This window comes from Marasmius oreades, chromosome 11 (assembly GCF_018924745.1).
Source record: "Marasmius oreades isolate 03SP1 chromosome 11, whole genome shotgun sequence".
In the NCBI taxonomy this organism is placed as follows: Eukaryota; Fungi; Basidiomycota; class Agaricomycetes; order Agaricales; family Marasmiaceae; genus Marasmius; species Marasmius oreades.
In genome coordinates, this window is record NC_057333.1 from 1,143,290 (window position 1) to 1,167,279 (window position 23,990).

The 23,990-nt window shown below is 48.0% G+C and overlaps 12 protein-coding genes across 13 annotated transcripts; 8 read left to right on the forward strand and 4 right to left on the reverse strand.

Moving 5' to 3' along the window:
- Positions 1–324: 324 nt before the first annotated feature.
- On the reverse strand, positions 325–2,601 carry E1B28_003195 (uncharacterized protein). The gene is made up of 15 exons (XM_043160164.1): positions 2,511–2,601; positions 2,392–2,452; positions 2,286–2,339; positions 2,202–2,227; positions 2,105–2,147; positions 1,922–2,049; positions 1,849–1,867; positions 1,772–1,790; positions 1,568–1,722; positions 1,448–1,502; positions 1,274–1,381; positions 1,098–1,222; positions 915–1,033; positions 553–850; positions 325–487 (listed from the first exon to the last, which is right to left on the reverse strand). Exons 1-15 carry the CDS (start codon positions 2,528–2,530, stop codon positions 410–412), a joined length of 1,308 nt encoding a protein of 435 aa, XP_043002120.1. The 5' UTR covers positions 2,531–2,601; the 3' UTR covers positions 325–409.
- Positions 2,602–4,027: 1,426 nt separating this feature from the next.
- On the forward strand, positions 4,028–5,785 carry E1B28_003196 (uncharacterized protein; the record flags this gene model as incomplete). Its single annotated transcript, XM_043160165.1, has 5 exons — positions 4,028–4,200; positions 4,255–4,413; positions 4,479–4,708; positions 4,767–5,238; positions 5,299–5,785. 5 exons carry the CDS (start codon positions 4,028–4,030, stop codon positions 5,783–5,785), a joined length of 1,521 nt encoding a protein of 506 aa, XP_043002121.1.
- A 990-nt stretch (positions 5,786–6,775) lies between these two features.
- Positions 6,776–7,471, forward strand: E1B28_003197 (uncharacterized protein; the record flags this gene model as incomplete). The annotated part of the gene is made up of 3 exons (XM_043160166.1): positions 6,776–7,121; positions 7,169–7,368; positions 7,445–7,471. The coding sequence occupies 3 exons, from the start codon at positions 6,776–6,778 to the stop codon at positions 7,469–7,471; spliced, it is 573 nt and encodes a 190-aa protein (XP_043002122.1).
- Positions 7,472–7,527: 56 nt separating this feature from the next.
- On the forward strand, positions 7,528–9,166 carry E1B28_003198 (uncharacterized protein; the record flags this gene model as incomplete). The annotated part of the gene is made up of 4 exons (XM_043160167.1): positions 7,528–7,679; positions 7,737–8,034; positions 8,093–8,365; positions 8,435–9,166. 4 exons carry the CDS (start codon positions 7,528–7,530, stop codon positions 9,164–9,166), a joined length of 1,455 nt encoding a protein of 484 aa, XP_043002123.1.
- Positions 9,167–9,748: 582 nt separating this feature from the next.
- On the forward strand, positions 9,749–10,859 carry E1B28_003199 (uncharacterized protein; the record flags this gene model as incomplete). The annotated part of the gene is made up of 2 exons (XM_043160168.1): positions 9,749–10,091; positions 10,150–10,859. 2 exons carry the CDS (start codon positions 9,749–9,751, stop codon positions 10,857–10,859), a joined length of 1,053 nt encoding a protein of 350 aa, XP_043002124.1.
- A 554-nt stretch (positions 10,860–11,413) lies between these two features.
- On the forward strand, positions 11,414–11,797 carry E1B28_003200 (uncharacterized protein; the record flags this gene model as incomplete). The annotated part of the gene is made up of 2 exons (XM_043160169.1): positions 11,414–11,428; positions 11,489–11,797. The coding sequence occupies 2 exons, from the start codon at positions 11,414–11,416 to the stop codon at positions 11,795–11,797; spliced, it is 324 nt and encodes a 107-aa protein (XP_043002125.1).
- Positions 11,798–13,173: 1,376 nt separating this feature from the next.
- Positions 13,174–13,858, reverse strand: E1B28_003201 (uncharacterized protein; the record flags this gene model as incomplete). Its single annotated transcript, XM_043160170.1, has 2 exons — positions 13,174–13,629; positions 13,691–13,858. 2 exons carry the CDS (start codon positions 13,856–13,858, stop codon positions 13,174–13,176), a joined length of 624 nt encoding a protein of 207 aa, XP_043002126.1.
- Positions 13,859–14,782: 924 nt separating this feature from the next.
- On the forward strand, positions 14,783–15,462 carry E1B28_003202 (uncharacterized protein; the record flags this gene model as incomplete). Its single annotated transcript, XM_043160171.1, has 2 exons — positions 14,783–15,211; positions 15,271–15,462. The coding sequence occupies 2 exons, from the start codon at positions 14,783–14,785 to the stop codon at positions 15,460–15,462; spliced, it is 621 nt and encodes a 206-aa protein (XP_043002127.1).
- Positions 15,463–15,634: 172 nt separating this feature from the next.
- On the reverse strand, positions 15,635–16,348 carry E1B28_003203 (uncharacterized protein). Its single transcript, XM_043160172.1, has 2 exons — positions 16,280–16,348; positions 15,635–16,189 (listed from the first exon to the last, which is right to left on the reverse strand). Exons 1-2 carry the CDS (start codon positions 16,287–16,289, stop codon positions 15,933–15,935), a joined length of 267 nt encoding a protein of 88 aa, XP_043002128.1. The 5' UTR covers positions 16,290–16,348; the 3' UTR covers positions 15,635–15,932.
- A 533-nt stretch (positions 16,349–16,881) lies between these two features.
- On the forward strand, positions 16,882–17,718 carry DUT1 (Deoxyuridine 5'-triphosphate nucleotidohydrolase). The gene is made up of 4 exons (XM_043160173.1): positions 16,882–17,153; positions 17,210–17,308; positions 17,360–17,430; positions 17,488–17,718. The coding sequence occupies exons 2-4, from the start codon at positions 17,221–17,223 to the stop codon at positions 17,551–17,553; spliced, it is 225 nt and encodes a 74-aa protein (XP_043002129.1). The 5' UTR covers positions 16,882–17,153; positions 17,210–17,220; the 3' UTR covers positions 17,554–17,718.
- Positions 17,719–17,818: 100 nt separating this feature from the next.
- Positions 17,819–20,552, forward strand: E1B28_003205 (uncharacterized protein). 2 transcript variants are annotated; one of them, XM_043160174.1, is made up of 5 exons: positions 17,819–18,559; positions 18,606–19,906; positions 19,965–20,008; positions 20,064–20,265; positions 20,321–20,552. In XM_043160174.1, the coding sequence occupies exons 1-5, from the start codon at positions 17,824–17,826 to the stop codon at positions 20,426–20,428; spliced, it is 2,391 nt and encodes a 796-aa protein (XP_043002130.1). In that variant the 5' UTR covers positions 17,819–17,823; the 3' UTR covers positions 20,429–20,552. The 2 variants fall into 2 exon arrangements, with proteins under 2 accessions (XP_043002130.1, XP_043002131.1); XM_043160175.1 differs by having other exon boundaries at positions 18,617–19,906.
- On the reverse strand, positions 20,532–23,955 carry E1B28_003206 (uncharacterized protein). Its single transcript, XM_043160176.1, has 8 exons — positions 23,612–23,955; positions 23,451–23,555; positions 22,903–23,399; positions 22,024–22,838; positions 21,706–21,970; positions 21,396–21,654; positions 20,632–21,337; positions 20,532–20,575 (listed from the first exon to the last, which is right to left on the reverse strand). Exons 1-7 carry the CDS (start codon positions 23,876–23,878, stop codon positions 20,951–20,953), a joined length of 2,595 nt encoding a protein of 864 aa, XP_043002132.1. The 5' UTR covers positions 23,879–23,955; the 3' UTR covers positions 20,532–20,575; positions 20,632–20,950.
- Positions 23,956–23,990: the final 35 nt, after the last annotated feature.

A 23,990-nucleotide genomic window follows, 5' to 3' on the forward strand; every position in this document is an offset into this window, starting at 1 on the left:
CTTGGTAAGGTTCAAATGATCGTCTATTGACCAACCCGTTGCACAGATAAAAATGATTGGGGTCGTTTTGTTTTCACTTCGTACATGCCCTCCCTATCCCAGCTCTTACTTTCGCTTTAGCTGGGGTTTTTTTGACTCTCAGCTTCCCTTTGGTGCTGCCTCCTACGTGCCCTGTGGCCTATCTTGTTATATTCCATGATTCTTTTGAGACCCACATATGTTTTCTGAATCGACTGAAAAACCTCACCATATCGCACTAAATCTTTGACTGTCGTTACAAAATATACACTCACGAATCATCCATGTTATGTAAAGATAAAGATAAGTATAGCGTCCGGGTATACCTATACAAATGGTGTTTTCCTCTCTTCCGTTGACTTCTACGGCCATCGTTCTCTTTCCCTCGTATTCACTCAGGGAATGCAATCTTGAGGGCAGCGTCGAAGTCGGCGATGATATCCCTAATATCTTCGATCCCAACAGACACCTGGGATGGGAGACAACGGGTCAGTTTCGGAACGAAAAAATCTTCCAAAAGGAAAGGGGGCTCACCCGGATCAGATCAGGTGTAACGCCAGAATCTTTCTGTTCAGCTTCCGTAAGCTGAGAGTGTGTCGTAGAGGCCGGATGGATGACCAGAGTCTTTGCATCGCCGACGTTGGCCAAATGACTAGCGAGCTTGAGACTATCAACAGTCTTGCTGGCGACAGCAGCGTCACCTTTCACACCGAAAGTGAGCACACCACCGTAGTAATCTTTACGGAGAAGTTTTTTGGCCATCGCATGAGATTCGTGGTTAGGCAAGCCGAGGTATGAGACCCAGGCGACTTTGGGGTGTTTTTCGAGCCACCTTGGGAAACATTCGTCAGAATCTGCATCGTGTAGGAAAGGGTGAGTAAGAGAATGAAACATACTGCGCGAACTGCAGAGCATTGTTGCTGTGTCTCTCTCCTCGGAGACTGAGGGTTTCTAGTCCTTGAAGGAGTAGGAATGCCCCAAATGGGTTCAAAGCAGGTCCAACATCGCGGAGGATCTGGTTAGAAATCATTTCTCAGAATTCATCCGATGTTGAGGTTTAAGTGCGATAAATAATTCACCTCCGTGCGGACTTTGACACCAAAAGCAGCAGGACCAAATGTGTCGGCAAAGATGAGTCCGTGGTAGCCCTCAGAGGGTTCAGTAAATCCAGGGAATTTACCGCTCTTCTTCCAATCGAATTTACCTGAGATACGATAAATGAGCGGGATACGTGAGGGAGAGTAGAAGGCCATACCACCGTCAACGATGACACCACCGATAGTCGTTCCGTGACCGCCGATCCACTTAGTAGCGCTGTGAACGACAATGTCGGCACCGAGGTCAATGGGTTTGCACAGCCAGCCTATGGAGAAGAGATCGACGGTTTACTTGATCATCTAGACAAAGAGGGGGGTGGACATTTCATTACCTGCCAAACCGAATGTGTTGTCCACGATGAGAGGAATATTATTCTCGTGAGCGACCTGGGTAGGCGGAAACATTAGATCTCGAGAGAAACGATCCCGAAAAAAATACCATTCGAGTGTACCTTTGCCAAAGCAGGAATATCGAAAACATGGAATTTGGGGTTTGTGACACTTTCGATATAGATTGCCTTGGTCTTCTCATCGATCGCCTTCGCGAACGACTGAGGGTCGAGGTCTGTAACCCATTTCACACCAATGTTGTACTTCTTGAAGGTGACTGCAAACCAGGTTAGCCCATTTTTACAACCTCATTAGTATTTGTATACCTTTGAATTGATTGTAGGTCTTGTGGTGGTTGAGTGTGAGCTACGTTGTGATTGAATGGGAGTGTCCTTTCACTTACTCCACCGTAAAGTAAAGAACTGAGAGAGGCCGATGAGTGGACGTTTGAGAACGGTACGGAAATTGTAGCTCACCTCGACACAATGTTGTCGCCTGCACTCGCGATCGCAGAGATGGCCATGAACTGGGCTGCTTGTCCCGATGCAGCAGCGACAGCCCCAACTCCTCCTTCCAAAGCGGCCATACGATCCTCAAAGACGGTCTGAGATTATTCCGTCAGAAAATGCAGAGGTGCCGATAAAGTAACGACGACATACGACTGTAGGGTTTCCAATACGAGAGTAGATGTTTCCAGTAGCCCTATGAAACGAATTCATAAACTGGTTTGGCGATCCCCAATAGATAAGCAATCACCTCAAACCAAACAGATCTGCTCCATGCTAGTACGCATAGTTAATAGATTCAGGGATAACACAAGGGAATCAAAGAGAAACTTACTTCAGAATTGTTGAAAACGAAGGAGGTCGAGGCGTAGATCGGTACTGCTCGTGCCTACGAGAAGTCAACAAACGGAAGACTCGACGGAAATCGATCCAGCACTAACATTGGTAGCCGAATCAGGCTGCTGTCCACCGTGAAGTTGGATTGTGTCGTATTCAGGTGCTCTGGAGTGTCATCTCAGTAAACATTCAGCGATAACTGAGTAATGCAGTCTGAACTAACTTATGGAATTGTTCGGCCATTTGAGATGATGGTGATGAAGGAGAGAGAGAACAAGATTATCGATTCATTTTTTCCCTGGGTGAGATGTCTCATGGAGAAAGATGGCGTGCTTGGGAGGGCGTAGGGGTCTCAACTGATTATCACGCCACCTGACTCCGTCTGGGCACTGGGCAACGTTTGCCTGACCTCCGATGTGCGCCACTTCCTTGCTGCTCACACACCATATATAAACCTTTTGTCGTATGTGATGGCCGCGGTGCTGTAGAGTTGAAGAGAAGTCAAGTGAAGAACCAAGAAGTTCTATTATTGCCTAAACACAATTTACGATTCTTCAAATACCGGAAGTAATCCTACCAACGGCTGCGAGATGTCACGGTACGTTGCATTGAAGGTGTCGTCGCACCAATTGCAGCTTGGTTGAAAGAGTGCGGACCCATCGAACCGTTAAAAGCAGAACGCGTGAGAGTCTACTTCAGGTAAATTTGTTCGACAGATTTGAGACTTGGTGGACAACTGAAGTTGATCCTGAAAGAGAGCGGCGTGGCGTTCGTGATGACAGACCGTAAAGGGAATTCAAGTGATGGCGCCGAAAAATTAGAATACCTCACTGAGCTGACTCAGAGTCTCAGACCCACTCAGTCTCCAAACGCTGGCCCTCTTGCATCTTCTATGCACCACGAAAGGTATTTCCGGGCCCGTGTATCACGATTTCCTGCAAAAATAATAACCCTACGGACGGCTTCCACGACAAAATTACCCTCACTTCCATCTACGGGGTCCACGATGACCATGACAAGTAATAGGGATAGGCGCCCGTTCGACGCTTACGATCAGAGGACCAGTAGAACTTTAGAAGGGTATGGCGAGAATACTGGAATAACGCGAACATTAGTTACATGGCCGAGGGAAGCAGGAGGGAAACGCACCATCGTGATCTGTCAACGTTGGTGTAACACCCTAGCCTAGTTTGCAACTACAAGACCAAGCTTCGTAAACGACCGTATCCTACCGTCAACTTTTCAACACCTGTCGTTTTGGGTTTCGAACGAAACGATGGTGAATCTTCTTTCTCCGCCTCCAATCTCGAAATATTTTTCGGCGAAGGGTACTTGATATTGACCGTTTGCAGGGGAAGTTCAGGTTGTGGAAGTTCAAAAAAAAAGTCATTATCGAAGAATTGATGCCGAGACGCCCGATCACCCGCACCCACAGGCTATAACATACTCCACCACTCTATACTTAGTGCTTGGTAATACAAGCTTTTCTTTAAAAGCGGTCTACGATAACTGTTACCTCTCGCATCGACCTGCAGGCAAATGTCTCTTCTTCAAGTTCTTGACTGTCTTCGCCATTCTCCGTTCCCGGGCATGAAGTCACAGATTACTAGTCTGATGACCACTGGTATAAGTAAGACGATTCATCAGCAAAGAATGAATTGTATTCCCCATGACGCACATCGGCGCTATATAATCTTTCGAACCCTTGTCTCTGGGTCTCACGCAACTCCCAACACCACCATGACCACAGAAGATTCATTCCAGCTATTCCCTACACCTTCCCTATCCCCCTCACAGATAAGCCCTCACGTCCTCCCGGGCATCAACCCAGCTTCTACGGAGAGTTTGAAACGAGTCTTGGAGGACAATCAAAAAACACATCACATCTTTTTCAACAACAAGGGGTTTCACAAGTGAGCTATTACTGTTCCTCGCGATCATCTCGTCTCTGACCCTCCTTTTGCCAGTCACATAGCTCATCGTGTTCTTGCAGTATGGGCTCTTGGAGCAGACAAGGAGGTGATACAGACTTCATACGAACGCGATTCGGAGTATCAGAGACCTGCGTTTGAATCTCCAGAGCCAATTACAAATGAGAATTTCAATGATCATCTTGGGGATGAAAGGTCCGTATAACTTGCATATGGGGGTAAGAAGTACCCACTATTCAAATCTCACATTCCCTTAATAGATTCTATAATGCCTATCTAAAATATTTCACCCACGAACTGGAAGCCAACAAAAACTCCGTCGGAACTGTCCTCGAGGAACAAATCTTTTCATCGTCTCGGAACTTTGGGTCCAAGAGCAAGTCAGGGAACCATCCGGAGATGTTGAATCGTCTCTTAGCCGGTCTGGTGCACCCGATGATCCATACGGGCTATGGATACGAGTTCGCGATACCTGGGATAGTTGCTGAAGGTAAGAACTACGGCCATCTCTATTGTATACGAGTCAATCTCACGACGTTTTATTGAAGGGCTTGCACAAGCCGCGGTCCATGCAGCTTCAAGTAGCTCGTTAATCCCACCTTCAGTGTTCACCTCCGATCCTGTTCCTTCCGTCAGCTCGCTCTCCTCTCGGATACATTCATTCACTTTTGGAAGGAAACTGAGTAATGAAACTGTTTCGCGGGATTCTACTACGGGTATACACGCATTCACAACCGTCTCCCGAATCATCAAAGACTCTTCTATTCAATTGGAAATCATCAAACGCGCAACGGAGGAGCACTCGTTGTCGATGTATGAGGCTACGTTGGCTGAATCGGGGGAGAAGATTTACAAATATGTTCAGGAGTGGGCGAGTGGGTTCGATGGGAAGGATCATGAGGTTGTGAAGAAAAAAGTGGAAGAGTTGCAGTGGACGAACGCGTTATTGTACGCGGTGTCTGGATTGGAAGAGGGGGAAGATAAGAACTTGAAACCGAGTTTCAAAGCCGATTTTTTCAGGTGAGAGGTTGAATTTTGATTACTGAGTGAGTGAACCATGCTCAGACTCCCCTCATATAGGATGCACCTTGTCACGTCCTCGTTATTCTTACCCTCCCTTATCGCCTATCTTTCGCCTGCTTCCCAACACACCCTTTTACGAAGCTACTTTGCGATATGTCTCGTCTGGTGGGTTTCTCGAGGTAAAATGCCTCTCGATATCAAACGGTTCTATGAATCTACTTCCACCACCGCGGACCAGCTCGAATCAGCACCTTCCTCGGCACATAAAAATGCACTCGTGTCATCCAACCCGAATCCGAATCCGTGGTTGGCAGTTGTGAACCAAGCGATGAACCATCCTGATGATCATTTACCGAAGATTCAGAGAGCGTTGGGGCATTTTTCGACCTTATATGGGTCTAGGATGCCTGGGAGCGCAGAATTCAAGGATACAGAGCTTGAGGGTGCGGAGGTTTTGGATGGGACGTTCTTTGTGAGAGCTGCGATTTTGACGGCTGAGAGGATGGGGAGGGACAAGGGAGAAGGGGAGAGTTGGTGGGATTAGATTTCTGGGATGGGGTTGTTGTGACCGGACGGTTTCGAATGTGGGTGGGATCGGGATCGATTTCGGAAACTTCAGTGTGTGATGTGTACCATAAATTTTCTTGTTGAATGTACAACTAAAAAGTCATGGAACGCGACGTCGCTGTACAATCGCCGATGCTCTCGACACCACTTCCTGAACCCAAGATAATCGCAGCTTGTTTCTGGTGATTGATCTTCACTATCGGAAGTATCTCCACCATTTCCCGACGATGACCAGTTATCTCTCAGAGACATATCGACCCACGAGTCCGTTCCATAGGCCTGATATATCCTGTTATTTTCGGGTGAATCTGTGGACGTACTAATGATCTTCAAGCGTGCGGGAAAGGGCATGAAGGAATAGATACTAACATTTCCGCAGGTTCTTCTTGACCCACGAAAACTTCGGGGTATAAATAATTGATTGGGCAGAGTGCTTTGCTTTTAAGGCGACGATGGTCCTTGGCGATTTCGACTCGATCCTATGCCTCTACTCCAAGCTTTTGGAATTCCATATCACTCCCAATCCTCTTATACGAGCACTTTCTTCCTTCTAGATAGATCGGATGTGCAGGTCCGGCTAGAGTGGATACTACTAAAGTCTTGGAAAACGATCGTCCGAGATTTGAAGAGAACGCGGATGATTTCGCTCGAGTTGTAGGGGGTGAGGACGCAAGAGTCTCGTGTATTACAGGATTGGGGTTCGTGGAACCAAATAGGGTACTTGAGCAATTGTATGTAAATGGTGTTCCTGTCGACCACGCATCCATTTTGACCATGTAAGCTACAACAGCACTTCCAGATTTCTACGCACCAAAGTAAGTCAAAGTTGTTCATCGCAGATGTGTACTGGATAGTTGTGTTTGCCATTTGCTGCTCGTTGATTTACTAGTATTACTATGCATTAGACTTTCAAGAACGCCCCTATGTTGTGACTCTTGTTTGTCTCCTCATCTGGTCCTCATCCATAATGTATACCCTAAGGTATCAATTCGGCGAAGGGGGAAGAACCATCTCTAGCCCATTTCCCGTTCCCATCAGCCCTGATGCCACTATTCATTCCCTTTTATCCGAGTTAACAACTCGAGTTTCGACTTGGGGGCAAGACCCATTTGTTGGAGCTCGCCACCCACCAGGCAAGATCAGCTTGTACAAGATGGTCTCCCAACCAAATGATGGACTTCTTGGATTTGATCCGATGGGACATTCGCCTCTGCAGCATCACTTTCGGGTCTCCCATTATTGGCCCTCTGCACCTGAAGCAGGAGAAGTCCATATCCTCGCCTATTTCCACTCTGAGACGCAGGAGGCTTTAAGTGCGTAGTACTCATTTTTTGGTCGCAAAATCTAACCACGCCATTAGCTGCCGCACCTGGAGATAGTGACCTTCTTCTTACGTTCAAAGTCGTGCTTCGCCGGGATGGAGACGAGGTCAAACCCGATTGGAAATCATTTTTCGACTCGAATCTGGATGAGTGTGAGGAGGACACAAATGCTCTTCCGTCAGAAATCAGCGATATTTTGGAGATGTCGAGGAAGCCATATGGCTGTTCCAAGCAGGAGGTAAGCATGGATGTTTCAGCCCGCGTCAGTCAATGACCTTCCTACTGGGTGGTGGAATGTTTTGTGACATTGCAAGGTTCATCCGAGGATGTCGACGTTCTAGAAGAGGTCTTGTCTGACGACGCAGAGGCGCAAGATTACTTTCCAGAAAATTTCGAAATGCACCACTGTTTCTCGGCTCTAAAGAGCATGCGTTATCTGCTATCAAAGGACCCAGGAGAAATCCTGTCCATCCACACAACGGTGGGTATTCTAATGGAAAGTTTCATGGCTCATTGGCGTCGTTGGGTGCCATCTGGCAGTCTTTTAACGTAGGTTGCACCCGAAGCCTGTTCACCTTTGTGGCAATCTGATCCATTTTCATACAGTGAAAAAGAGTTACCCCTATATTTTCTTCTTCAGGGTGTAAACTCAATATATTGCCACACTTTTCGCCCCGACTGGGCTTTTTCGACCAGCCTGCTGCCCCGTCTGTTGGTACAGTTCGACTCTTCTCGTAATCATGACGACGAGTGTGAGCTCCAGGTCCAGTTGCTATGCACTTTCAAGCTCGCACACCACCATGTCCCAGACGACAAGAAAAACAGGTTCTTTTTGATGGGTATCTTTATTACGAAGCAATGGAATGCATATCGTTGGGTTGTATACAAGAAGAAAGGTGAAAAAGTGCGTAGGGTTGTGCTCTTTCGAGTCCCTTCCGTTACCCAACCATTATTTCGCCTAGATAATCTTCCAGAAGAAACTTTATTATCTGAAAGATCCGCACGCACTTGCCTCTTTCATCCGTTTGGTGTATAACTATACATATTACGTCTACAACTTCGGTCCCATCGTCGAGGAGCAAGACGTCGATCGATTGGCCAGGGAAGTCCTGGAGAAATACCCTCGCACACTCGACGGGCCGGGGCACGATAACGGTGCGTGCCAGGAACTTGAGTCCACATTACTGGACTCTGGATACGCCATGGGCGGCGAAATAAAGAAGGGTGTTTTCCGGGTAAGGCTATCAACAGATATCGTTCGCTATGTTCACTCACTCATGACCGTATCTGGTCACGTTGTAAAGGTGCTACGCAAAGGAATGCCTTTCATCGCCAAGTTGGGACACCCTGACGAGCTGTCGTTCTTGCGTCATCTCTCCTCAACAGAATCAGCCCAGAAACATACCCTCGACCTTTTGGACACCTTGGAGTCCCGTCTGGGGCAACTGATGATCCTCCCCATGCATCATTGTCTCGATAAAATCGACATTGTCAACACTCCACTTATAGGCTGGACTATCCAACTACGTCGTCAACTTGTGGACGGTGTTGCATTCCTTCATAAACTTCACATTGCGCACCTAGACATCAAGCCTTCGAATATCGTCTACGACTTCAAAGCTCAACGTCTGTTTATCATTGACTTTGATGTTGCTGTCTGGTGCAATGACGCGGAAGCGAAGGTGAAAATAGGCTGGGGTACTGACGGCTGGACAGCACCGGAAGTTGCTCTCGATGAAGGCGAACCAATGCGAGCAGTAAACCCTATTAGGGTCGACTTGTGGTCCTGTGGGCGAGTCCTCAAATGGGTTGATCAGTTTAGAAAGCCATACGAAGTTGACGCCGATCTGACGCGGTTATCTCTTCTTCTCATGGACCAGCAACCAGAATACCGACCTCTCTTGCATGAAATGATCAATGAAGATCCAGGTTTTTGGTGTTCGGATCGCCTCACTCAAGCTCTTGACAGTCATTGTGAGAATGTTTCACGCTTGCGATCTTTGGAGAGCGTGTCAAGGTCAAGGACGACGAAATGATGAAGATCAAAATTCGTCCTCAAAGAGACTACGAGTTGACGAAGATTAGAACGTGTTTCGGGGTTTTCAGATGTTGAAACATCTCTGTGCCTTCCCCACATACTTTAGGTTCTATCATCTCGTCTTTCTCTGGAGCTTTGTCGGGCTTGGAGAAACTCTAATCGTTGTACTCTTCACTGTCTTGTGCGGACCCCTTCCTCTTCGCCGTACAAATCATAAAGCTCACCCATCTCTAATTCCGCGTACCCGTTTTCAACGCCCATTAATTTAATATGTTGGGCAGCGAAGTTAATTACATAGTGATGATAATCAGCATAAGTTAGAACTGCGTGTACTTGTACTTACCGTTTGTTGTCCGAGGCTTCCAAGTTTTATTTCGCATTATTCGCTGAGTTCGACGCGTTTTGTAAGTACAAATTGGATAGAATCTCTCGTATACAGTCGATATCGTCTTGATCCAGGTCAGAGCCACCGCGTTTAATTCTTCAATTTCTTGATAGAATGAAAAGTCCAAATCACGTGTATACCAACTCCGGTCCGTTTTTGAGAATTTCAATTTTTTCGCTACGCGGTGTCACCTTCATGCTCAGACGACACGTCTCAAAAGCCTTGGGATACGAACATCTCATACGGGTTCCTATCAATGGTCCTCATCGTCTAAAGTCGACTAGTAGCCGCACGCAAAAGTCGGAAACAAGAACCCAAAAAACGCAAACGAAAACATCACCCGCCGCGGCCCCCACGACGGAAAGCTGGCTCACACGAAAAATTGAAACGTCTCCGTCAGCGCGATTCTGGTTTGAGAGACTGACGACACTGTTGGGGTACAATTCTCCGAAACAAATCGCGGGAAGGAGAGCGTTGGTGTTGTATGACAGTCTTTGTGTGGGTACGGCTGGAGCCAATCAGGATTTTTGGAGGCACAGTGAGTCGGAAGCGCGTGAACGTTTACTCTAACTCTGCTGACTTTTTCATGTTTATAGAATGTGATCTACCTCCAACGTTTCAATCATGGTTTACAATAACGCATCTGCACGTATGGATGCTCACAGTCCGACTTCGCGCGCTTCCACCACCACATGGGAAATACTACGTTCAGTTTGTGCTGGATCATTTCTTCTTGGATATAGAAGACCGGATACGAGCGATATTACAGCCTTCGGTGCCACCGCGGGCGCCATACACGACACCTAGTACGTTTTATGTGAATCCAAATTTGCCACCTGAAGGGGAGACACTGAAACGAGGGAGTCGGGCGCCTGAGAGGTTGGTGACGAGACAGTTGAAGGTTTTTAGGGAACAGTGGATGGGGATGGGGATGTCGTTCGATTTGGGACTCGTAAAGAGTGATGCAGAGTTGGCGGCGGCTGTTTGGAGGAATTTGTTGGGGGCGAGAGGAGCGAGGGGGATTGATTACTCGGTTGGTAGCTTTAGGAGGGCGGTGAATCTTGTCGGAGGGAATGTTGAGGATCCCGAAAAGGTTGATTTTGAAAAGGAGGAAGTGCGAGATGATGGATCTGGGGTGCATGACTATGGACCGGGTGAAGTGGACAAGTATGTGATGTATCCAGAGCTGATGGAAGAGTTGGTTACATATATCAGGAGAGAACTTGTTAGGTTGGAAGGGATCAGCGATTCAGAGATAATGGATGGCTACATATCGGCCGTCATGAAATTTGGTAGTCTGAGGTAAATACTGTACTTACACTTCCCTCCAGCATCATGGCTTCTCTTCCCCTCGAATTATTTGCAGAAATTGCAGAACATCTCCCTCTCGCTCTCATCAAAGCCACTGTGCACATTCGTCCTTCCATTGCTCTACTGTCACCTCCATCTGAAGGACAAGCAATGCCTCACTAGACTGCACTTCCTCCTTACTCGTCCTCATCTATCCAGGTTCGTTCGCCAACTCATACTCGTTCCCACTGCCGGTACCATCCAACGTTCTGCTCGGAAACGCGAAGTTGAACTTGGTAGAGCTGTAGAACTTTTGGCTCCCAATCTATCATCGTTGAATACATTTATTTGGGATGGGTTCGAGATTCCAGATGACCTTCTTTGGGAGAGCTTGAGGGTTTGGTGAGCTACTTGTCATTGTCCATCATGACCATCACCACTTAAAAAAACCAAAAGCTGTCCACTGCTTAAAACCGTCGGAACCAATATTGGAACCAAGGCCATCAATTCTGATAGTCAGCTCTTCGCATTCGATGACCTCCACGGTTTCTGGCTATCATCCGAACTGAGATGTTAATTATATTCGTGTGTACCGTGCCCTTCATGCCTTCATTATACTGTGCTGATATGAACGATCCCAACCAGCACACCACGAACAAGAAAAAAAAACTCCCTGATGCATTTTGGGACATGGTTATTCACCGTTCACCGCGTCTGAAGATGTTGACTTTGGGTCATCGTGGAGATTCCTTACATTCTCGTAGAGCGTTGGAGGTGACGCCCATCCTTCAGGCGACATGGGGAGAGTTGGCGTCGATTAGGTATTGCCGGCTGGAAGAAGACCAAGACCAATCATTCTCTAAATGGATTTCGACTCACAAGGCGCTAGAATCACTGGTTATCCATGGATTACCGGATCTGAGATATCGGGAGTTGTTGGGGAATCTCAGGTAATTGAGGTGTCCTGTTGCTTTTGGGACGTATGAGACCAATGCGACGATTGAGGAGCTGGTGCTGACGGATAAGCCGTACGATGGAAGAGCTTTTGGTGAAATAGCAGAGTACGTGGGTACGCTCCAGTCGTTGAAGAGGTTGTCTCTGTGGATGGATTTTTCCACCAGCGATAGGACCGAGAACACGCACGACCACATTCGACAGCTCCAAAAGGTCGTCGGGAAATGTGTTGAGCAGCTCGAAAAGTTGACGGTCATCTGTTCGACGAGGGGAGAGACATTTAGCCTTCCTGATGTGATGAAGATTGCCCAAGATCTTGTATCTCTGGAAGTCTGGAGATATCATCGGTCGGGGGATCCTCGACCTTGCGTGGTTGCTGAAGAAGTATTCCGGCAACACTCAAGTTTGGAACAGGTTACGTTGAAGGTGACTCATGGGCACCGGAGGAAGAGAGCTGAGAGCGTGAGCGTTATGCAGACTGGTGTGTATACTGTCAGGGTGTGTGTGGAGGAGAGTAGTGGGAGGTGGCTTCCTGGGGGGGTTCATGAGTTTACTGGTGATTTGCGCTTTTCAGCGATCTCGGAATCGATACGTGGCAGCTTCTACCCTTTCATTAGAGGAACAGTCAAGATAACGGTAATGATGTTCTCTTGTCCAACATTCCCAAGGTATTAACGTTCGATTATTCACAGTCAAACAATCTCTTTACCAAACCTGAAGTTCGAGTCAATTTCTTTCGGTAGATTGGGATATGGATGTTCAGATCGCCGCAGCAAGACTGTCAAGGCGTATCTTATCGAGCCCCCCTCTCAGGTAGAGTGCTTGGCATCTTTCACGGACTATTGACGACGGCTTTCCCCAGCCATCTATCAACTGGAGAGACTATACCGGGACACGATGTTCCCAATGGTCCAAATTGTGGTTCTGACGATCAGTGGAGAAATTGGATCCGAAATGCTTATCATCCTGTTTCTCATCCCATAGGTACAGCTGCTATGATGTGACGGAGTCTTGGAGGTACGATCTGCTCTTGCATAACACAATTGATATTCCAACCTGATTCCGCACTTCTATTGTTTAGGAGTGGTAAACGCGCAGTTAAAAGTATACGATACCTCGAACGTTCACGTGGTAGATGCGTAGTATCAACTCGTCTTTCTCTCAGGTTTCCGATGAGGTTAGCTATGGATTCTTGCACGGCCAGACTTCATTTCCATCGTTGAGCATCAATCCCATCCGTTTACGTTAACGTGTTCACTCTCCATCGTCTAGTGTAAAAGCAACTTGGATCAGGTAAGTTTTACTTGACATAAATATGGTTTACTGATAAGTATAAACATGGCATAGGTCTATCATCGCCGCAAAATGCGCGTTCTTCATAGCGTTGTAACATCCAAAGACTCCCCGCAGTTGATCTCCCTCGCATCAAACTCCACATCATCCGTTGGCTGGGATGATACAATACCATTGGCATACCAAATGAAATGGTAGTCGTTCTTGCCAGATTCTCCGCTAGGGTCACCATAGTTGATTCGAATCCTACCAGAACTCTCCTTATGATCAACACCCGCAACAGCCACACGCTGCTTTCCTGCTGGAATTTCGACAGTTATAGACTGACGTTCCGTTTGGGACGTTGCTTGAGACCAGCCGCCCTCTGCTCCGATTTTGATACCAGCGAGGTCGATTTCGGCTTTATCGGTGTGTTCCCAAGTTTGAGTGACTGTCTTTTCACCACCAACTTCGGTTGAAAGTGAGGGTGCGTTTGGGTTATCGCAGTTTGCAACTGGAGTTCCGAGTTGGAACCATATGCGACGGTTAGGAAGGTCGCTCTGATTGAAGGAAGGTGTCAGTATTCGGCTCAATCGAGAGTGTAGGATGGATCAGCATTACCTGTTTTTCAAAGGTACAAGCGTCGGCATCGCCAGTAGGACGACCTGGACAGTGGTCGGGGTTGCCTGGGTCCGGACGGTCGACGTTCTTGCGAGCCTGAAGTTCAGAAGGAGCAGCGGAGGCTACTGCGAGAACGGAGGCGAGAGCGACAAAAGAAGTGCAACGCATGTTAAAGAGGTAAAGAAGTTGAGTGAAGTTGGGGAGTGCTGGAATAATATCTCAACTGGAATCTAGGAATCTTTTATAGCTTTTCGACCAGTCTCCGAAGTCGGACTTCACCGTTTCGAACATGACTCAATTATCACTACCCAGTCGATTTTGAACTTGCCGCCGACTCGACTCCATGACATTGAATGGGATGATTCCATCTCTATTACCCCCGAGTTGGGTCAATTTCAATTACTCCTTCGATTTCATGATGGGGTTTCCCTAGGGGTTCCCCTCCGCCGAAGGCGTAATCAATAGTGGGGCCCTTCACCACTTTGGCTCCTCCGAAACGCGACTGTTGCTAGTTCTCACGCTCTGCCTTGGGCGTTGAATCTACATCGAGAACAAGGACAAGTTATGATTGGCTGACTACGCTTTTCGAAGGGGGTGCCGTTTTTCGGTGATATGGGCGGGAATTCGGCATGAAACATTTGGCCCATTCTCGGTCTGTTTTGGCATGAAAGATGGCAAAATTCGGCGGTTTTGGATGGGGCCCTGCCGGCGAGCGCTCGAGCGCTCACTCGTGCCAACGCGTCAGTGACGGGGCTGTCAACGAATTATGTTCCACAGTTCGCTGTGTTGAATATGAAACAGTCGAGGCTCTACAAGGCTCCATTTTTGACTCCATGAATTGTCAACTGACGAAGTGCCGAGTAGGATGGAACGACTCAGCGGCGACCTCATGAATCTCGTCACAGTTTCCAACCTGTGTATTGATTACACTTATGGCTACCAAGGAACGAACGAAACTGGTGGACTTCAATTTTCCAAAACCAAGAGGGCCAACAGGTATAAAAGAAGCCGAATTTACTACTCACTTTTCCTCACAAGAGTCATCTCACAAGCATATCTACTCTTACTTCTCTCTCGTACTCATCTCCAGACATGTACTTCTCTTCCTTCTTGACTCTTCTCGCCGTTGTCGCTGCCACCTCTGCGGGTACCATCGAAAAGCGAAAGAACGTTGACCGACCCGACCCAGGCAATCTTGACCACTGCCCCGGTCACGCAACTAATGACGCCGACAAATGCACATTCGAGTCGCAGTCCCAGGGTCCTGACTCTGTTCTCACCACCATAGTCGGTGACCCCGTCGACAACTGCCAAGGCGGAACCAGCGACCTGAAAACGACCATCGGAGGCGACAAGACTGTCTCCCAGTCTTGGAAGTGGGGCGTGAGCGAAGGGTTCTCTGCGGATGGCGGCGAAGAGCTTCCGATCGGTGCATCGTTCGAGAACTCCGATACTTGGACTAGCACAGAGGACAAGAAGTTCAGTCAAAACGTTGAAGTCACTATCAGACCTGGACAAAAGGTAAGGGCTCACCTTTTTTCCCCTCTTGTATCTGTTGTCCTTAACTTCTTTTCTCCTAGGCTGCTCTAGTTGCCAAAGTGACTGCTAAGACCTACCTCGGTCGTGTTCGTGTTAACTATGGTGACCCGACTGGAGAAGCGGGCAAGAATGACTACCACTTCATTTGGTACAATAACGGTGTTGGGAGCGTTCAGCCTACCGACCAAGTTGTGTACGACCAAAAGATCGTCAACTGCGATCAAGATATTTAATGAATATTGTTAATATGGATAGTTATCATATTTATTCTTATAATATAGTAGCAGTACCCGTAAATCGATTTTCGCCCAATTCGTATCATTGACCCGTTGCTCATGTACGGTCAAGCCGGAAGTCTCTCTGAAATCCGTCTCAAGATGCTCGGGAGCACTCAACCTGCAAATGGTGTAACATGTGTAATCCTGACAAGAAAGCTGGATATAAGTATGTCCAAAAAATGGCTACATATTACTAGGACGTTATTATCATATCCGTCCACAAACCAATTAACCAATTAAACTCGAGACTTTGATCCACCATATCCAGGAAGTCTGTGGCGTCTTGAGGTAGAGACCACTGTGAAGAATCCACATCACAACCAGTCAGCGTCGACTGAGACGACCATTCCGGAGTACACGTATCCCCTGGATTCTACGGGTTCTTGACTACGGTACACTGATCGGGGTGGAGAAGACTGTTGTGGTCACTGGGAAACAGCGTGGCCAATGGCAGTGCTGTCGCCTACATTCTGCAGCCACTCTTCATCACCTGAATCGGATTCAGTAGCAGAGATAGCTCGAGATAAGGGTTTCAAGGGGGGAACATCCTCCGTTGAGTCCTGTGCTGCCAGAAACATGTGATCTCCTTCGAAGAGGCTCGATATGTCGATGTCCTCAATAGGCATGATAAACGAGACATTTGAGTTTGAACGTTGGAGGCTGTTCGATGAGAAAGATATATCTGGCGAATGGTCAGGCAAATTAAACTCCCAGAAATCACTTCTAAGCATTTGCACCGACGTGCGTAAGATGGATTCGAAAGTTCACTCACTTTGACTCATTGCCGTTATTCCCCGTACTTTCGTGATTTGCCTCTCGTGACCAATACTGTGGTTGACTCTGAGATTGGGAACTTGGAACTATGTCCTGATCCTCAAGGGTCAAACGTCTAGCTCGCAGTGCGGCAAAGTAACTAGGATCAAATTCCCGCTCTTGAGACTGTGAAGAGGGGGACAATCTCGCTAGATCCGCGTCCAAGCGAAGCCTTTGACGCTACTGCCACTGGGAGGTGATTTCTTCCGGATCTTTTGGTTGAGACGACGGGGCTTGAGACTGATGTACTTTCCTCTGATAGTGACTGAGTCGTGCTTCTTCCGGAAGGAATGGCGAGATGTAATGGGCGTACTGGCGACACCTTATGCCTTATGACTAGGTCTCTCGGAGACAATGTCCGAAGGGACGCGCCTGCGACGAACGACGCTCACGGGGGATCGAATGACGAAAGATCTTGACAAATTTGAAAGTCGAGGACTCGAGGTAGTGTAAGATGAAAGCAGTGCGCGTCAGAGGCGCGGCTTTGTGCCCGTGACCGTGTTGCATAAATTCGCGCCAGCCCGAGCGCGTCTTTCCTCTACTCATGAGTCATACCTCCAGCAAGGGAAGAAGAGGAAAATGACACCTGACGAAAGCTCACCCTCCTCATCAATCATTCAGAACTTACTCGTAAAGCGTCATTCAGACAAGGCAAAAGTTCCAACGCGCGTGGCTCTCCAGCACGGCATTCAAGCTTGATATTGACTTAGTCTGGCACGTCTCAGCGCTGAAGCCAAGACCATACCCCCATGAAAAGGGCCTTGTCAATACTCAAATCTCAATTGCGGTCCCACCTGGGCACTATGACCGCGTTGCACTTAGAAGCGGTTTGGGTGTGTTATCAGACCATGTCGAAATCGAAGCTCGAAACTCACCATCGTGCAAACAGCTTCGAAATTCATGATTGACACCGGCGCTGGGGTGGTTGACGCTGATTACCGGATTGTTTTTGTTCTGCTCGTCAACCTCTCCGATCAGCCTTTCGAAGGTGGACACAAATATCTTTAGCTGCTATACATGCACTGACGCGGTGATGTAGTGGCAGAAGGAGACAGAATAGCACAACTCGTTCTCGAGAAAATTCACACTCCAGAGATCATTGAAGTTGAGGTGAGCATGCTCTCATACCCTATCACCCATTGTCATCCTATATGTTTTCATTTACAGAATCTAGAAGAAACTGTGCGAGGAGCTGGTGGTTGGGGCTCTACTGGCGGACACAGTGCCCTATGATATCAATAGAGGATGTTGACTTCTGGGTGTTCACGGCTTTTTATAGAAGGATGCGGCATGACTCTACCCTACAGGGTAGTATTTGGAGGTGTGGGTGCATGCCAGTTACGGTACGAAGGAACCCTATGTATAATAATGATAAGAATCAACACGGTTAACGCATGCATCACGTCGAATACTGTCCTTCATAGGGATACGAACGTACTGGACTACTGTAACTAGATTATAGCGTGGGATCCCTTGACGCGTACGACACACGTGCACACCTCAATGTCCTCTCCCGACCCAATTACCGCGTTCATCTCCCGCCAACGACACCTCCTCTCCCTCGAACGCACCGCAGATCTTACTCGCAGTCGCTTATTACTCACCAATTGCCCACCGAGACAACTCGAAAAGAATGGTCTGGCCATTCTCGGTCTTGCGGTTATGTCTGTCCAAGTCGGCTTGGGCGGCAAAGTTTTAGTCGAGTTAGGGTTGGAATCTGGGGGTAGCAGTGGCATGTTCCAGCCGAATGAGATACGGAGTGGTGATCTGGTTAAGATCGAGGGTTCTTCGAGTTTGACTGTGGAAAAATCCAAAGCTGCCGCTGACGCGACGCCGGGAATTGAAGGAGTCGTCTACAAGGCCAACGCTACACGGGTCGTTGTCGCTCTTAATTCCGACGATCGTGATATGGATGCTATTCCTGAGAGATGTAGATTGATCAAGGTCGCTAATACGATCACGTACGATAGGATGGACAAGGCGATTGATCAGCTGGAGGAGCTTTGTTTTGTGAACGGCCTCATTTCAGCGAAAGAGGGTGCTTCCACCCCGAACGATATCACATTTTCTCCTCTTTTCCGCGTACTTTTGGGTCTACAACGCCCCTCAGCACCTGATTTCGACGATACGAACGTGAAGAATATCAAGTTTTTCGACGAGAACTTGAATGATTCTCAGAAGGAAGCGGTCAGGTTTTGCTTGGCTAGTAAAGAGGTGGCATGTATCCATGGTCCACCTGGTAAGCAGTGAGAGATTCACCATCCCTGGAAACTAACGCGTCTAAGGAACTGGCAAGACACACACCCTGATCGAACTCATTCAACACCTCGTATCCGCACATAACCGTATTCTAATATGTGGCGCTTCCAATCTCGCGGTCGATAACATCCTCGAGCGGTTGGTCTCCCTTCCTACCCGTCTCAACACGCAAACGATCGACTTCAACCAAATCTGCACCCGGATCGGCCATCCAGCTCGTGTGTTGTCGTCACCAAAGACTTTGGACGCGACCTTGGACGCACGAGCGGCCAGGTCTGATCAAGCTGACTTGTTGAAGGATGTCAAGAAAGAGTTGGAAGGACTTTTGGGTGTTCTTACTGGGAGGAAATCCACGTCGTCCCGTGGGTCTGGTTCAGGAAGAGGAAGGGGGAACGCGAGTAGTCGGGGGAAAACTGCGGGTGGAAGAACAGGAACGGGGTCTGAGGGCAAGGGGAGTAAACCTCGAGGTGCGGAGAGGAAGAAGATGTGGGAAGAGGTTAAAGCGTTGAGGAAAGAACATCGACAACGGTCGAATCAGCTTACTTCTCGTATTCTGTCCTTTACGCCTCCTTCCTCGGAGTCAACAAACATAGCCGAAGACGCGAGTAGTAGTCCCGTTTCGACTCTCATTCTGAGTCCTAGTCAGATCGTGTTGGCGACATGTCATTCTGCTGGCACGTCGGCTTTGGCGAAGGAAGAGTTTGATGTTGTTATCGTCGATGAAGCCACGCAAGCGTTAGAAGCCGTTACTTGGATTCCCATCCTTCAAGCTTCTGGGAAACGACCTACCAAGCTTATCCTGGCTGGGGATCCGATGCAGTTGGGACCTACCGTTCTTTCGGTTGAGAAGGCGGGGGACAAGGAGAGCCGGAAGAAGATGGCCAAAGTAAGGTCCTCAGAGAAGGGGAACGAAGTCGAGGGAAGCGATCTCGAAATCCAGGACAAAACTCCCCAGACTGCAACAAATGCACTCAAGCCTCCGCATACACTCGAAACCACTCTTTTTGACCGCCTCGAAGAGATGTATGGTGTTCGGATCAAACGGATGTTGGAAGTTCAATATCGAATGAACAAACGGATATGCGAGTTTCCATCTCAGATGTTGTATGGGAACAAGCTGAAATCGGAGCCCGCTGTTGCGGAAAGGTTGTTATCGGATATCGTTACTGGTGAGGGGAATAAGAATGAGGAAGATTTGAACGAACCAGTGGTGTTTTATGATACGTCTGGCCTTGAATTTTATGACGTCGAGGAGCAGGGTGAAGGAGGTGGCAGTCGGTATAATGAGAATGAGGCACTAGTCGTTCGACAGTGGGTCGGGCGGTTGGTGAGTTCAATTGTTCTTTCTTTTTTAAACATAATAATAACCCTGAACAATCCGCTAGATAGAGTACGGAATACCACCTAGTCAGATCGCAGTTATCACTCCGTTAGTTCTTTTCCCTTTCTACTCGTTGGCCCCCCAGCCCACACCACTTCTTCAGATATCAAGCTCAAGTTACACTCCTTACATCTCTTCTTCGCCCGCTTGGATCAATCGAAATAGGGACAGTCGATGGGATGCAAGGGAGGGAGAAAGATGCGGTCATCATCAGTCTAGTCCGGAGCAATGAAAAGAAGGAAGTGGGATTCCTGAGCGAGAAGCGCAGGTTGAATGTTGCTATGACAAGGGCTAAAAGGCATTTGGTAAGGGCCCCCAAAGTAGCTTTTTTCTTCCCTGGCTGACGGTTGCGGTTATCAGTGCGTTGTAGGCGACTCGTCAACTGTTGCACGAGGAGGAAAGTACCTTGCAAAATGGATGGAGTGGTTGGAAGCGAATGCGGAGGTAAGGTATCCCGAGCTGAACTGAAGAGGGACAGATGGTATTATTGTACCTAACTACGTGGGACGAGCTTGGCAAGATGGTAGAGTATATCCTGTCTACTTGTACGTTCCATAATAGATCGCAAAACCGGGAAAAGTGTGCGATTGCCTATTCGAGGGACGGGCTTTGGATCTGATGAATCATGATTTTTAAATACGCAGACGGGTGCAACAATGTACTCTGCCTACACTTGCAGACGCTCAGACGCGGGTTGAGCGGTTTAGTCAAACATGCGAACGGTTGTGATCAACGATGCGTAAAGCCTTTCTGATTCTTAGTTCCGAAGTGGTTGGACTGTGTATTATGCAGCTACAGATGGTGAACTGGATGCCAGAGTGTTCTGAATGATAATCGTGGTAATAAGTAAAGGTCGTGAAAAAAGGACAGGAAAGCGAGGTAGAGGGCACAAGAGGAACTCGACTGAACAACCTGATGTTGTTCGCCATTAAGTTAATGCTGGAAGCTGGTAGCCAAACAGAAGTAGCGATGTGTACTATGAACAATATCCTACCGCAATGAAGCCTTTGAGGTCCTCGTGCTTAACCGTAAACCCGCCGTTCCTCGTCGGTCGTCACTATCGGCAACAACATTTCTGTCTGCAGCTGCAATAACCTTACGGGCGTGTTCATCTGCCGCGGGGTCACCGCCTTCCTTGCTTGCAGCTTTTATGCTGACTAGTACTTCCTTGCAGTACTTGAGTTTGTCAACGAGTCGTTGGTTGAATTTGACAGCATCGGGGTCCAGACCATGACGTCCGGGATATGCAGCAACCCGGAGAGCTATCTTCATGATATTCGCCAGAGTCCATCTCGTCAGTTGGTAGCTTTTGTCTATATGGATGATGGACAATCCATGCGAAGATAGAATGATTTTTGAGTGGTCGTAGAAATTGAACTAGCGAAGAGGGAATAAGCAATAGGCCTTAGCTTTATATCCGCGGTCAAACTCCTACCTGAAGAACGTCGTGACTCATCTTGAATACAATGACATGTTTCATGCGGAGGTACTTCTGCACCCAAGTCATTCCTTTCGTCTTTTGTGTGTCTTCAAACGTGTAATCAAACTGGCCATAGAGGCGATCCATAATATATTGCTCGAAATGCTTCAGCAAATAAACCTTGCTCTCAAGGTCTCCGGGGTAGTTGTCCGCACTATGCGACTTGCGGACATACACCGAACCATTTTGCCGCGCCGAGATAAAATCGAAGTGTCTGTCACCGAATCAGAACATGTGTAGGGAGATTGTGTACCAGTCCTCATACCGTTTATCTGCGCTCAACACACAGTTTGTGCTGTCGTTAAAGTGTACACCAACGCTTCCGTCGGTCAGCGCATAACCCATGCCATATTTGTTGCAGTAATCCACCCAAGAAACTATGAACACCTTCTCTTCAGGCAATGGAAGGGATGGGTCCTCGCGAGGATCCTTGAACAACTTGCCAGCAGCCTTGGCATCGAACGCCAAAGAAAGAACGTGAGTAACAGCATCGAAACCGTACATCTTGACTTTCGGCTCAGAAATCGAGCCTTGAAGAGACCATAAGTAAAATATAGGATAATATAACCGGTCAAACACCCACCAGGTATACGATTCTCCTTAACACTGGCAGATGACCTCTTCACTTCTTTCTTGAGAGGATGGACAACTTCCGGAGGCTGGAGATCGTCGTCAGTTTCACGTTCCTCTTCTCGGACTGGTGCCATCTGAGCTACGATCCGAGCCTTCTGCGCTTCTAGCTCCTTCCTCCTCATGAGCTGCACCTTTTCCCATGACGGCCCCGTTGGTTGAGGGTCCACACCCTCTTCACTGCCACGGACTGACGTTCGAGCTCTCGCTACACTTTTTCCGAGAGGAGAAGGAACAGTTGATGCAGCTTGAAGCTTCCTAAATAAGGGCGATTCCTTGACACCTCCATTTATCAGATTACCCGCAGGACCATTGCTTCTAAGCAAAGGTCGTTTGGCTGAGTTAAGAAGGGCAGAGATAGGTGATCCTGGCTGAACCGCTTTCTGGAACTCCTTCTCCTGTTGAGCGATGCTGGTGCTGACGCTTCGAGCACCGAGGTCGTGCGTTGACGTAACCTCATCGCTCGCTGCCTTTGGCAAGGCAATGCTGGTGATCTGGCCCTCATCAAGTAACGCTTGCCTTCGGACCCGCTTCAGATTGAGTTCGCTAGCGGCTCGTGTAATATGACGGAAATTTGGAGCTGTGTCGTGAGCCGACATGGGGATGGAAGGCGGAAAGGTTCCTCGGGTGAAAAAGGCATCCTCGACAATCTGGTGGAGAGCCGGGCGCTCCTGAGGAAGTGGGGTAAGAATAGACTGGATAAGGGCTTGTGCATGACCGGAAATAGGGCGTTCGGGAGGAAATTCATAATCGTTGTCGCGGATGCGTCTATACGGAAAGCGGAATGGAAAAATGAGTAACTTGATGGAGGCAATTATGGGTATTTCCTTACGTGTAAATTTCTTTGACTTCTTTCGTCTGGAATGGGGGTCGTCCAATCACTAGGGTATAGATAATCACTCCTATAGACCAAGTATCGACCTCGAAACTATGGCCATTGGCGGTGTCAAACAGTACTTCGGGAGCGATATAATTAGGGGTACCACAAATGGTCTTCTTGCGTTCGCCAGGGTTTTCGATTAGGGCAGCGAGCCCAAAGTCGCCCACTTTGATGTTCATGTTTCCGTCCAGGAATAGGTTACCCAGTTTGAGATCCCGATGAATAACTTGATGTGTATGCATATAATGGCATGCCCCGATGAGCTGCACCGAGAAGAAACGTGCCTCTGGTTCTGTGAATCTTTTGCGGCGCCGAAGCAAATCCATCAGGGAGCCACTAGTACATAACTCGAGGGTCATGTAAACATTCTCGTCATCTTCGAAACATTCCTGGAACTGAACGATATTGGGGTGTTCTAGAGAGCGGTGAATCTTGATTTCTGCATATAACTGAAGTCCTGTGAATTAGATGATGAAGCCCATGGCGACAAAGACGCTCACTTTAGTTTTCGCCTTCTTGGTTTTGAGGGAGGACTTGGTTACAACTTTACATGCGACCCTCGTGCCACGAGCATCTCTGACTTCGTATACTCTCGCAAATCCGCCCTTAGGGTGATTTTGGTTAATTAATTCTTTCAGCTCGATGCATACTTCCTACACACCTCGCCCAAGAATCCCAGCCGCTGAAACTGTAGATGACCACTTTTGTCCCGAATGACCTGTGGCGGTGAAGGAGGAGCGGTCTTGGTGTTTTGTCGAGGTAAAGGAGGAGAATTTGGTTGCTTCTGTTTTTGTTGCTCTTGAGGTCTCTTCGGTGTCGTCTGAGGTTGTTGTGGAACTTGGTTCTGATTGACTGAAGTTGCCAGAGGAAACCGCCTCATGGCTGGTGCCGGTTTGTAGGATTGAACGGGGTAGATTTGTGCGGACATGTTTCTTGAATGAGCCTAACGCTCTGTATGTTTATGGTTGAGGAAGGAAAGACGAACGATAGTTTGGTATCGCGCGGATGCCTCATGTTCATCACGTGGCGTGGTTGAAATC

Excerpts from the sequence above, each read along its gene's own strand:
- E1B28_003195 (XM_043160164.1), bottom strand. The coding sequence starts at position 2,530 with ATGGCCGAACAATTCCATAA. Across the intron at positions 1,503-1,567 it reads ATATTCCTGCTTTGGCAAAG|GTCGCTCACGAGAATAATAT; the intron begins GTACACTCGAAT and ends CCGCCTACCCAG. Across the intron at positions 488-552 it reads TTACACCTGATCTGATCCGG|GTGTCTGTTGGGATCGAAGA; the intron begins GTGAGCCCCCTT and ends CTCCCATCCCAG.
- DUT1 (XM_043160173.1), top strand. The coding sequence starts at position 17,221 with ATGATTGACACCGGCGCTGGGGTGGTTGACGCTGATTACCGGATTGTT. Across the intron at positions 17,309-17,359 it reads CTCCGATCAGCCTTTCGAAG|TGGCAGAAGGAGACAGAATA; the intron begins GTGGACACAAAT and ends GCGGTGATGTAG. Across the intron at positions 17,431-17,487 it reads CAGAGATCATTGAAGTTGAG|AATCTAGAAGAAACTGTGCG; the intron begins GTGAGCATGCTC and ends TTTCATTTACAG.
- E1B28_003205 (XM_043160174.1), top strand. The coding sequence starts at position 17,824 with ATGTCCTCTCCCGACCCAATTACCGCGTTCATCTCCCGCCAACGACAC. Across the intron at positions 18,560-18,605 it reads ATGTATCCATGGTCCACCTG|GAACTGGCAAGACACACACC; the intron begins GTAAGCAGTGAG and ends AACGCGTCTAAG. Across the intron at positions 20,009-20,063 it reads CAGATCGCAGTTATCACTCC|ATATCAAGCTCAAGTTACAC; the intron begins GTTAGTTCTTTT and ends CCACTTCTTCAG.
- E1B28_003206 (XM_043160176.1), bottom strand. The coding sequence starts at position 23,878 with ATGTCCGCACAAATCTACCCCGTTCAATCCTACAAACCGGCACCAGCC. Across the intron at positions 23,400-23,450 it reads CCAAGAAGGCGAAAACTAAA|TTATATGCAGAAATCAAGAT; the intron begins GTGAGCGTCTTT and ends ACAGGACTTCAG. Across the intron at positions 21,338-21,395 it reads TGAGTCACGACGTTCTTCAG|TTCAATTTCTACGACCACTC; the intron begins GTAGGAGTTTGA and ends CCTCTTCGCTAG.